Source organism: Falco punctatus, assembly GCF_963210335.1.
Source record: "Falco punctatus genome assembly, chromosome: 10".
Lineage (NCBI taxonomy): Eukaryota > Metazoa > Chordata > Aves > Falconiformes > Falconidae > Falco > Falco punctatus.
Window position 1 is genome coordinate 25,647,185 of NC_137590.1, and position 13,208 is coordinate 25,660,392.

General features: G+C 35.4%; 1 protein-coding gene across 1 annotated transcript in view; it reads left to right on the forward strand.

Moving 5' to 3' along the window:
- Window positions 1-13,208, forward strand: part of ELP4 (elongator acetyltransferase complex subunit 4) — a 154,629-nt gene that overhangs the window by 20,689 nt on the left and 120,732 nt on the right. Inside the window, exon 4 of the mRNA XM_080405878.1 lies at window positions 10,009-10,140. Coding sequence (XP_080262004.1) covers window positions 10,009-10,140 — 132 coding nt within the window. The remainder of the gene's footprint in view (window positions 1-10,008; window positions 10,141-13,208) is intronic.

Here is a 13,208-nt window from a genome sequence, read left to right on the forward strand (position 1 = left end):
GAAACAAGCTAGGGGGTTGAATATTACCTTGAACATCAATATAGCCAAAATTAGAACAGGCTTGCATCCACTTTAAGTTAGGCTGGGTACCAGCCTGACTTCTGGAAGCCATAAAAATACAATAACTAACAGCTTCGTTCTTTATACCCATTCTCCTTGTTGGTGCCAAGATATGGTTCCAGTCTTTAAAAAAAAATTATAAAACATATCAGTATTTGTGGTGGCTACATTTCTATACTTCTCACTTTTACTACTTCAGATTTGGAACTAAAATTCTAGAATGGCCTAAACTGCCTATGTAAGAATTTCTTTGCCTTTTTTGCTAATTATTTTATCTAGACCTTGGGAGGGAACTGATTCTCACAAGTTTTAATTAGAAAAAAAATGGATTATATTTGCCAGCTAGGAGCACATCTTGCCAATAGAGAGTGCTTTCTGTTAAGTTGCTTTTACCATGAAGCCTGTGCAAAGTTTGTCTTGAGAGGAAGACCTACTGGTCATTATACATGCTGGGAAACAGAAACCAGCATCCCCTGAAGCCCAGCAATTTCCCTGTGGGACCCTGACCAATGTTACCTCAATGACCATGACTGGAAGCCTGAGGTGGAAGAGTGGAGGTCCCGAATTGCTCTCTAGAGCTGCATCTGTTCATCCCCTGTGGAAAAGTTGTACACACTTCTATGGAATTTCTGTTTTCGAGCTGGAATTTTATTACAGGATATTTCTGGACTCTGTTGAGATTGCCTTTTGGAGGTTCTGGTACAAGAAGAGAGGCTAAAGAGCACACCCTTCAAGAAAAAAGCCATGCTGTGACATAATCTATGAGCCTGCTGCTTGTGGTGGGGATGCTTTTCCTACTTCTGCTATAGAGGATAACCTTCTTAGAAAGAAATTTATACCCCAGAATTCCAGCCTCAATCAAGTCCTTTGAGGTGTACCATACTAAGGAATGAAGCGGTATATACCTTGTACATCTGGTGTCATTGTACTTCCAGGTTTGAAAATTAACAATGTGCAAACTGCTCTGTGGAGAACTACAGAGAAGATCCTGTGGAGAGGTAAAGCCCTTAGCATGCACATGTATCAGATATACAGCTTCACTGTGTTTACTGGATGTAGTCCGAAGTCAAGTCAGTCAGGAGAAATCATATGAGTGGTGTGGAGTACTACAGTGAAACGGAAAAATGCAGCATCACTTGTTATTTCCAGGGCGCTTTTTAATAAAACAACAACAATAAACAACCCACTGAGCTTCAGTGTTATATTACTGTGTATGCAAACAACCTTCTGAAAGAAAGCGTAGCTGTCTACATGGACTTTTTTATTCCAGCAAAGTACATTCCACCATGATACTTGCATTTTTCCCCTCGTAGATATGACTCTAAAACACTTTTGTCAAAAGGAAGAATGGAAACCTGGAAGAAATGATAATGCTGGTGACCAGGGCTTTCCAAGCTTTCATTTTCAAAGCACTATTCTAACCCCTTACAGTCTCTTTGCTATCTGGTGTTGTGAAAGAAGCTGTGTATGAATGCAAGAGGTATTTTTTCCTGTCATCTGACATTTTTAGATGCTACATAAAGAAACTAAAAGCATTACGACTTGAAAGGTAAATGCAACTAGGGCTACATTCCTATCATCCTTTTTTTCCCAATTGTATTTTCAAAATACATGAGCTTGTTACAGTGATTCAGCTGCTGCGTGCTGTTAAATGTTATCACTTAATACACAGAAATCCAATTACATTTACAGCACTAGTGAACTTTCCTGCCACCTATTATCTCTCTTTTCTGAAGTAAAGATAGCCTTTTGGCACAAAGACTAGGGTTGAAGCTGACCCTGGCAGCTGTCTCGGTTTGAAAGTTCCTTTGAAAAATCTAATTTCTTTATTATATAGTTCTTGTTCATCTGTTTGGTTTTCTTGCTTGCGTGTTGGGTAAATGGAATATCTATTTTATGTCTTTCTGTATTAAAATGCAAATATTTTAATTATATTGTAATATATAATTTTCTGCATTAAAAAACTGTGTTTTAAATTTGACAGAGACGTTGTATGGTTGTGAAAGAGGATGCTGGGAAAAAATTAATCACTTCTGTTTAAAAAGAATGAAAACCTTTTAAGCAGTACCCACGCTGGGAACCATCTAAAGTGTAAAGCTTAGTCTTTGTCAAAAGTTCAAACCAATCTAATAAAAAAATTTTCCAGAACCAGAGGAAATAAATGTTTCACTTAAACTTCAGGATTCCTATCTACCAGTCCTTGGCTGTTTTTTAGGATATTTTCATTCATTGTCTTAGTTATGAAATTAGGTTTGTTTTTAAACTTGGGTCTTACTTAGCCTGTTAAATGTATCATAAAAGTAGTAGCTTAAAAAAGCCAAGTGTTTAGGTTTCAGTTTTCACAAATAACTGTTTTACACATCTAGTTGGTAACTTTGTAGAATTTATTTGCTCAGTTAGTAAACTGTTGCTTACAGTGCTCATCTCTAAAGGTCTTCATGAATAATGCCATTATTAAATCTGTTTAGGCTACTTCATTGTACAGTGCAGCAGAGTTTACAGAATTTTGGACAAGGGCATTCCCAGTTTTATTTAGTTTCTTCACATTACTTTTTTTGATATGTCGTTCTCTTTTTTTGTTGTACTTACCTTTTACTAACTTAACCATTCATGAACCGATTCAGAAAAAGATTAACAAAAAAAATACCCAGTCTTCTCATATGCCTTCCTGGATTTCAGTGTTGTCAAGTGGAGCCACAGTGCAAGGAAGTTAGAGCAGAGAGCTCTATGACTTGACTGTAGAGTTTACTTCTGTGTGTGATAAGCAGAGAATATATTGCCATGGGTTAACAAAAAATACCCCTTAGAGTACTTTCAATTAACCTTTTTTATTTCATAAAAGAGAGGAATATTACTTCCTTTTTTCCTTCACACAATTCTCGTTTATCCTGGGTTGACATCCATTTGGTCCTCTTGTATGTCAAAGAAAAATTTCCATAGAACAGCCTTACCTGGAGATTGAAATAAATTGTTGTACAAGGGCCACTGAGAGGAGAAAAATTCTGTATCCAGTCATTTGTGTTCTTTAACAATAGACCTTGTCTTCACAAGTGTTTACAAGCAAAATAGAATCCTCCCCCCTTTTGGGAGTAGGGCCCTTTAAACTGACATTTATATAATACATTATTGAAAAGAAAATATTTACCCTTCCTGACTTACCATCTGGTATCCTTTAAATATTAAAAATTAGCATAATGAAAAAAAGCCTTAAATACATGTGAGTTAAAACTATTTAAATATTGTTGCAGTTAGAGATCAACAGTGAATTGTACTCCCCTTAATATTTTTTTATTTCATTGTTCTTTAATCATAGCTGTAATGATACTACATTGCAAAGTAGTTGCATAAAACCGTGTGAACAACTCATTTATTGATACATAAATAGATAATGTTTTAAATTCTTAAGTACTATTAATTACACAGTTATTGAAACCCGTAAGGATCAAAGGATTTTATATAAGAGGGATTTCACATACAGCTTGGATTATGTTGCTAAATAATAGCACAGTAGTACTTCTTTAGCATTGTAAAATAGCTTAGAGAGGAGTATGATGCCTATAGTTGGTGTAATGCATTGGTAATTAAGAGGGTGTGAGGTTAAGCTTCATTAACTGCTGTGGAATTGTATCTTGGATTTTATTATCCCCTAGAGAACATAAGAAGTGAGAGAGGTCAAACTGTTAGAATCTGATTTTGCTTCGTGCATCTGCCAAAACAAGGCAGGCAAAGTAATGTGGCAGCAGACACAGAAGGACCTGGATTGCTAGCAGATACAGGTTGTACACCATTTTCTTACAAAGATAAAAGATTTGTTAATGAAATAAATTATTTCATATTTGCAATAAAACTTTCATAAGCTTAGTTCATAGGAAACAAAATTGTTTTCCTTGCACTGTCATTTAGTATTAGCACTTTAGAATTATTTTTTCCCAAAACTGATTTTTTTATTTTAAAACATACCAACAAGCTTCCTCCTTTTTTCCTCCCTACTACATCTCACTCTAGACACAAAGGCCCCAACCAAACTGCAATTAGTAACTTTAGCACTTGTCTGCCTTTTTCTGTATTCATGCTGCATAGCGAAGACTTGTATTTTAGTTGACCCCAAGAAATGCTTGTTTTCTTTTTTTTTATTTTAACTAATGCACTGCTACATGCTTTGGTTTTTTATTTACCTTATGAGAGATTTGTCTTTTTTTAGCCTGGGAGAATGTAACAGTTCTAAGGAGCTGACACACTGATGCCACAAAATTGTCAGTCCCAAACCTTTTCAAAGCTGTAAGATATGGAAGCTGAGATATTTTTAAGCAGAAAGAGGTTAAATAGAGATATTATGGGCTGAGAAATCAACTCTCTTTTCTTAGTCTTTAGTTTAAATAACACTTTTATTTCAAAATTCTGTATGAGATTTTGGAAGTAACTTTTAAACATTTTAATAATCTTGTATTCTGAAATTCTGATTTTGATTCTAAGAATATAAATTTATTTAATCCTATATAGCCTCAAAATCCCAAATCCATTTTAAAATTCTGATAATTTCTGCAGAATTTAAGTGCTTTTTACATGTGATGGAGAAACACAGTTCTCAAACATAAATAAGGATTTAATAAGACTGCTGGAAACTAGTGTCTTTGTTTCTCAGTTTGTAGTGTATCTGGGAAAAAGGGTGTTGTGCTAAAGGATCTTGAATCTCGAACATGCACATATTTTGAGGAGAAGCCCAGGCTTAGCCATATTTAAATGTTGCTCATAGAAACCATGCCCTCCACTGATCTCTGTATGTGTTCTGCTGTGTAGTTTTCAGTTCAGTTTTTGTATAGCTGTGCCAGAGGAAGCCTCTGTTCTGTGGCTGCTGGTCTGCTTCACCCTTTCCATAATTCTTTCATTTTTCCTTCTGTTTTTAAGAACAATCTGAGAACTGATGAATGCTTTGTAGTTCTTGGACAGTAGTGAAACCTTTCATCACATTGAAGAGCTGTGAAGTATATATACAACCAGCCAGCCTTTATCTTTGAGAATATACCCATGTCATGAGAACTGGGGAGTTTTTCTCAGTTACATGTTCTCTATCAGTCGGCCATGGTCAGGTTTGGAAAGAGCTATTTCCTTGAAACAAAGCATAGCGCTTAATTTGCAGTGTCAGAAGAGGGAAAAGTCTTTTATTCCAGTTCTGGTTATCATGAAGATGAAAAGAGGATATGAAGATTAAACTGTTTGAATAATTTCAATTTCAAGATTTTCAAGATTTCCCATAAAGCAGGTTTATATAGCTGTGTTCTGTGTCTGTAATTCTCCCAAGTCTCAAGGCTACTAACCAGTTTTAAGCTCTCTCCCTTTCCAAATGTGCTTATATAAAGATTTAGTTAAAAGATTTTTAAAAATTATGGACTGGGATGCATGAATCAGTACATCCTAAGAAAAACATTAACAATCACCTATGTATTCTGTTTAGTCTTTTACCAGGCTAATGAAGGCATGCATGTTTGCTTCTGGGCACCATAGACGTACCTTCAATCAGCAACTGCATGTTCTGCCTTGCTTTCCTACAATTTAGTGTAAATGGGAGAGAAAAATGGGAGGGTAAACAGAAGCTCGGATAATAGTGAAAAAGTTAGGATGCAAATCTGGAGGTAAATGAGCTTTATTAGTTCTGTTTGTTAATCTTTCTCTAAAATGTGTTCAAATTACAAATATATTCAGTCCATTAATAGGTTTGGAATTCTTTTTCCTATTTGTGCTTAAGTACAACAGCTTGGAATATATTTATCAAGTTAATATACCAAGAGGAGCTCAAGCAATGGGTCTTCAAAATACCAGTCAGCTCTAAAGGCAGACTACATTTTCCAGATTGCAGCTGAATTATGTACAAAGCCTACTAAGAAGCCATAAATTTCACAACCACCACATGCAAGATTATGATTCAGGCTATGTTTGCTTTAGAGCACAGTGTTTGTTGGGTTAGAAAATTCAATGGCTGTGAGACCTAGTAGCCCCAGAAATGTCTTAATCTTGCTGCATCATGTGAACACATATCTTGCATAGGGACGAGAACATCTAAGAAACGTATTATTCAGCTAAGCATGGTAGTTACTACGTAACTGCATTATGGTGGAAAAGCAGCCAAGGAAATAAGGGTTGCTTTTTGTATGAGAGTTCTTCAAGTGCTCCTGGTTCCTTCTGTGGGGCAGCAAGGGACAAGACAGCGTACACCAGACCTAAGCTGATGCGTCTGCTAACTGCCATGGTACTGAGTGTCAGGTCTTCTCATGTTGCTTTGTGTGATTTTAGTCATGCTTAGACACCCATTTTACAATGTTAGAAGTTCTTTATTATGTCAGAATAAACCCTCTTTATTATGTCAGATATGAAAACTGAACTATATTGGCAAAAAAGGCTATTGCAGATGAGTACTTAGATTTTCATCTCTGACAGCCAAAATCTTTATCAGCTTCAGGTGAAACCATTTTTCCGTGATCTCTTCATCTGCTTTACTCCTGTTAACAGTTAAGGTGTACCACAGTGCCTAATTGTTGCATTGGTAGTGTGTCTCTGCTTGTTTTGGACTTGAGCTTCTAGATCAGGGGTCCTCAAACTTTTTAAACAGGGGGCCAGCGCGTGGATGAAGTGGCAGGCAGTCATCTGCGGCTGCTTGGTTTACCCCCTCAACCCCCGGTGGGGGCAGGGGGCAGGGGGGTTCTGTAAATACCGGGGGCCAGATTGAGGACCCTGGGGGGCCATATCTGGCTCACGGGCTGTAGTTTGAGGAACCCTGTTCTAGGGTGTCAACAGCTACTATTTGTAGTGTCTCCCTTCCACATAGTGCCCTGTAGGAAGGTTTTGTACTGTGCTTGACTGCAAGGCAGGAACTTTTTTTCAGTCTTACATGAGTGAAGTAGCTTGTACTTTATGAGTAATGCTTGAAGAACCTTTCACCCCTTATTGTATTGACCTCTGTTCTATTTTAGTGTAAAATAGTCTCTTTGTAAAACATACATTATGTGTGGTTATAGGAAAGCAAATGTATATAGCTAAATGTCCCTGTCTCAAATTTGTATTTGCCAATTATTACATAATAACAATGAACCAGTAGTACAACTGACAGGTATGCAGTGATTCTAGAGGAGAAAAATATTAAATAACTTTAATAAAATATTGGTGCTAGGTTTGCTTAGAGTAAAGGTGAATAGTAAAATATGCCATTTCCTGGATTTCAGCTTTGCAGATGATGTGAGAGCTGCCCAGTGACAGATACTACAGCAGGATGAGGTAGCAACTTGTTCTGTCAGTGGTAGCATCTCAGGGAGTTTGATTAAATGCTTAGGCAGGATTTCATGATCTCTTCCAAACTGTGGCTGGCATCTTGTTTTCAGAAAAACAGAGGTGCCCCACCACTCAAAAAGTTGCAGGTACTACCTGGGAGCCAGTTGATCTTGGTGAATGAAAAGAAGGGGTATCTGGAAATGTTGTTTTGGCCTGCAAAAATATTCCTTTACAGAACTCACTTTTAAAATGAAGATTGATTTTATTTATTTAATTACTATAATTGAGCGATATTTTGAGATGATCATGTATCACCAGCTCTTCACTGAAAAAGAACAACCTTTACACATTAGATAGCTTAAATCTATGAATAAATTTATTGGGAAATTAAATCTGCATAATAGTTTTAACTGATCAGTAATTTGTCTTCAAAATAGCACCTTAATTGGAAACCAAGATTATTTACTCTTTAATGTGGATATCTGAGCTATAAAATTAGAAGTTCAAAAGAACATTCTTCTTTTTAGAAAAATCCTTTTAAAAGTAAAGATAGAAAAATCTTAGAAGTAAATGCAAATAAATTGTATCTGCATATATGTGAAATGCACTGACATGCTCGTCAGCTCATGTTTGTATTTATGCTTTCTCAGAACCTTTCAGTAAAGTGTTCTGTTTTCATTTTCTCCTGTCAGAAATCCTTGAAAGTTTCCTTGCTTTCTTTCTGGGTAGATATAAGGAAACTTAGACAAAAGTAAATCTCTTTTTTTACTATAACATCTGTTATAAACCTGTAAATGTAATGAATACTGTAAATAATAATTTAAAATTATAATCTTCATTAATCTTTCCTACTCATAAAAGCTTAATTTTTGCAACTGCAGCAATATGAGTTTATTGTATACAGGTATATCTTTTAAGCAAGCTGAAAATTTAACTCTTACATAACCATTCTCATAAATAGACTTTACCAGGCTTTTGCAGTTCATTTGCAAAAAGAAAGTAAATAAAATAATTTGCTCAGAGGTATGGCTTGCATCTTCTGCTTAGCTGCTGAAATACATAGGTACAGTTGTTCTAGTCTGCAACTTGATTGAAGTAAGTACATAAAAGTTTTCATAGCTTCCATGACCTTTTACCTTGGAGGGTGCATTGACCAACCACTGAACGAGAGACAGAAACAACTGTTCAGAATGTAGAAACCTTTGTTCTCAATTTTGTCAAAAACTATAGATATTACATTAATTCACACTAAAGAATCAAAAATAACGCATGTTGTTCATAAGGTTACATATTGAACTATATAAAGGTTTTCTCTCCCATATTCCTTAATACTGAATTAGTGTAATACTAAAGACGAAATGGATTTATTTAAACTTTCTTTGTCTTCCTTCTATGTGTGCCTGTACCATGTCTGCCTACATAAAGCGTGAATGTCATTTATATGTTTGTGGTCAGTATCAGCTCTGCCTATGTTCACTGTTTTTATGCGTATCCTACACCTAAAGGAGATTCTTCTGAAGTTTTCAAATTTGTTTTTTCACATCCTCACACTTAGTACCTTGTAACAGAGATCCTGGCTAGTTCTGTATATTTTTAATCCTGGAGACCACCTCTCTGTTCTCTCTCAAGAGGGTTAGCTTAACAAAAACTTAGTTTTCAAATAAGTCTTGATCTTTTTTAAGCAGATAAAGAGTTCCTGTGCCCTCCGGCTTACACAGATGGGTTATAAAGTTGGGTCAGAAAACTTGGTTGTACTTCATTCTTCTAGGAGGTGTTGAAGCCCAGTGCATAAATTTCGAATGCTGTGCTTGATAGCCACTCAGTACTGTTTACTTTGTCAGCAGTGCAACAAAGGTAGAAGGCAGAAAATTTATAATCATAGAATCATTTTGGCTGGAAAAGACCTTTAAGATCATAGAGTCCAACTGTAGTAAAACATTGTTCTTAATCTAGGTCTAAGTCAAAGCTGCAGTTCTGTCCTCACAGAACAATTAAATCCACCTGTGTGCAATGCTTTTTGTTTTCTTTAAACCAGAAATGTTTGCATTAGAAAATTATAAAAATTCCAGGATTAAATATTTGCCCTTCCTTTTACTCCCTTGTTTGTGTTTATGAGGTATCTATCATTAGTAGATATCATGCCTAATGTTTAGCAGAAGAGAAAATTCAAGCCATCCTGTTACAGTTGTTTTCAGTCTGTGTCTGTAGGCTATTGTCTGGCAAATACTTTCGAAAGAATTACAGAAGCTAACAAGGAAAAGTGATCTAATTATAAAATAGGCTTGAATTCACTTTGTGGGGAACTTCTCTGTTCTGAGAAATAGAATAGTTTAGGATATCAACCTTTAAAGAAAGATTATAAAAAAAAAAAAAAAAAAGGAATACAGAGCTGCTCAAGATGTAGTGTTTGTGTAAAGCAGAGCATACAGTGTGACATTTCCATTCTGCATTCTCTTATGTTTGTGTAATTCATTTTTCCCATAATAATTACATGGGGTTTTTCACACAGTATTAGTAGGAGCCAGTCTTTCAGAACAGTTGTTTTATTCAAGTTTTGCTACAGATTTTACAGCTATCCATTTATATTAAGATAACTGTACTAGCTAACTGTTTCCCGGGGTGGGGATAAAAATCTGAACTGCCATTTGTACTGTAGATGGCTGACATTCATTTGCTCTCCACCTGTAGGAACTTCCAGCCCCTTTGCTTGATGACACCCACAAAAATGAATTGGGAGAAGAAACAACAGCTGATAAGTCTGGAGATTTTCAGGATTCTATGAAAATAGCCTGGCGCTACCAAAATTTACCAAAATTGGAGGTAATTAGTATTTCATACATTTTTTTTTCCTCTTGTAATCAAAATGAATTTGCAGAGCAAATGCTTTCCAGTAGAATCTAGACAAGAGAACTGAACAGGATTGCCTCCTGAGGGTAAATCATCGTCCACCACTATATTTTTGATTATTAGAGATACAGAGAGAAGGGGATTCTGAGAGTTTGCAGGAACTAGAAAACTTAATACAGACATTAATAATTCAAAAGTAAAAACCATTAAAGTTACATGGGATTTTTCAATGAGTATTATTAAATTGAAACAGCTTTTTACAAAAGTGTGAATAAGTGGGTCACTTGCAAACTTTGCCTGAATTTAGTTGTACACAGATTACTTAAGTAGGTTTAATCAACAGTACTTACTAGTTCTCTGTAGTGAAAGTACTGTGTCGATGCAAGCTCTTGACCTGCTTATCCATGTGCATAACAACTAAAGTAAGCACTTGAGATTATATCAACTTCACTGTCACTAGAAACTAATCACTGTGCAGGGAGAATAGAAGAAACAAGCCCAGTGGTCAGTCTTTCAGAGTTTACAGTTGTTTGTGAATAACATATCTCCTGTGGCTGGTGACTTCCTTATTTAATCCAGTAGCACAATCAACCTTTAATAAAATCAGAGCATTTTTTTACTATTGAGAACAAAAAACTTGTCTATACATTTTAGCCTACATTTATAAATTCTGTTTTAGATGTAGTCATAACTGCCTAGTAAGTTCAGTCATATTCTTAAAAAACATAATTGGAATGTGACAAAATGATCTTACAAGGCCTGGCATGTTTGGTTTTCTGTGAAATTGCACAGACATGGCTATATAGTTGTATCAGAAAAGACTTATATATGGTGACATGCCAAATCAAACAGCCTCCAGGGTAATCATATAATCCACAATAATCAAATTATTGTGGAGCTTGCTGTGCCACTCTAAACCATCCCCAAAATAATTTGTCTGTTTTAAAATCTAGCAGAATTCTTCATACATTGATATGGAAACAATTGCATGTTGTTAACAAACAGTGTTCTGATGTTCTAAGAAAATAGGAAAACATAAATAATACAGTTAGGTGTGCACTCATCTTCTGTAACTTCACAGAAGTAATCACTTCTTCCACTAATACAGTATTTCTCTGCAATACATAATGTACTTGTCCTTGATTATGCAAGATAGAATAAAGTGGTCAATCTTTTGTGGACTGTTTCCCTTGTTATCATTGTCACTTTCTGAATTGGATGCTGATCATTCTGAATAGTTGAGGTACAACAGTTTTTATGTTTATGTTAAATTTATTTCAAGAAATAAAACTTGCAAATAAGAGTCTAATTCTTAGGCTATCCCTTAAAATTCCTCAGGATATTCTACTTAGTGAAAAACAGTTTTGAAATTGATATTACTCAGTATTTTATAATGCAATTATAAAATTTTGGTGCTGTGCTAAGTTAATTTGATTGGTGAATATACTCCATTGAGGAAAAATCTGATGTTGCCTTGCAGCACTCTGGATGTTTAATGCACATAGTACTATCATTTAATTCACAACTTGGTTGTGATTTATTCTGTAAGTTTTCTTTTGGCTAAAAAAAAATAATGTTGAATCAAATTTCAAGGTGCATTTTCCAAACTGATTGAACTAATAAACTAGTACATTTTCAGAAACTGCTGTAAAATAGTTTCAAGTATGAAAGAGAAAAAATAGCTTTGCTTTTAACTAGAACTCTAAAAATGTTAGCAGAAAACTTTTCCATCCAGTATCTGGCTATACATGAAGTAAGAATGCTGAGTAAAAGCTGCCTATGGTATTTTTGATGCTTAGTTTAGTTTTCATTTCTAAGTAATAAAAGATTTTCATTCATAGTTCACATATTCCCTTCCCATTTATTAGACCTCATACGGACTAGCAAGGTAACTCACTTATGTTCTTATGCATGGTATTTATATTAGTACTTTTCATAACTATCACAGCTTCTCTTTACATATTGCATATACCTTGTACATCAGAAAAACATGGATTTATAAGAAATGTCTCAGAGTAACAGGTCATGTGCTTGATGCACCTTTGACAGTTTGTTACTTTCATCTGTATCAGAGGTTAATTTAATGTAAACTTTTGAGTATATGGATGGCCTATTTTGCAATGCAAGACAGTGTGGGTTTTTCTTTTCTTTTCTTTCTTTTTCTTTTTTTTTTTTTTTTTTTTGAATGAACTGCTTATGTTCTTGGGGCAATATATAAACTGTCACAGCATGAAATCAATTTTCTGCCTTGATTCATCCTAAATCTGAGATTTCTAGCACATTAGTATTGCAATTAGAAACATTAACAGCAGACGGTAGCATAAAAGCATGCTCTGGTCACTGACAATTCAGTGTATTTCTCCTTGTGCAAAATAGGAATCCAGGAAAGAACAGGCTTGAGCCTTCAATCCAGTGATAAATTTATCAGATCAAACTTAAGAGGAATGGAAAGTCTCTGCTCCGCACTCTCCATGGTCATTCTGCTAAGGCAGATTATTCATGCTTACTTGATTCAGGTAGGCTTTTTGCAAGCTTCCCTGCTAAGCCTGGGAATGCAGTACATTGAGGCCTATTCATAGGCTTCTGACATAGACCGAGCTTTTATTGCATGGTGTTTTATTATAGCCAAATCCTAGTCTCCACCCAGTTTGTAGGCACTGTGCTTATTCTTTTGAATCAAGAGAGGTTATCACCTACCTTAATCCATGCAGCAGGGTGGATTAAGGACACCAATGTGCCTCAGGATTCTCAAAGAGGATCCTGGAAACTTCTTGTTTCTTCTTTTTTGCTGTCTTTACTAAACTCTATTGGGCCTCAGTAAGGATTTGCATCTGAAATGGGCAACCTGGAGCTTTTCTCAATGAAGACATCAGATCAAAGTTCAGTTAGTCAAGGCCTTTCTAAAACATTAAGGGGGCTTGGAAGTACACAATAAAAAGATGAGCTCTGGCAGAGATTGCAGTAAAAACATTCTGATCTGTAATCCGGATAAAGAATAGATTATAGGCCAAAGAACAGCTCCTGTTTAAATTGCTTTCAGA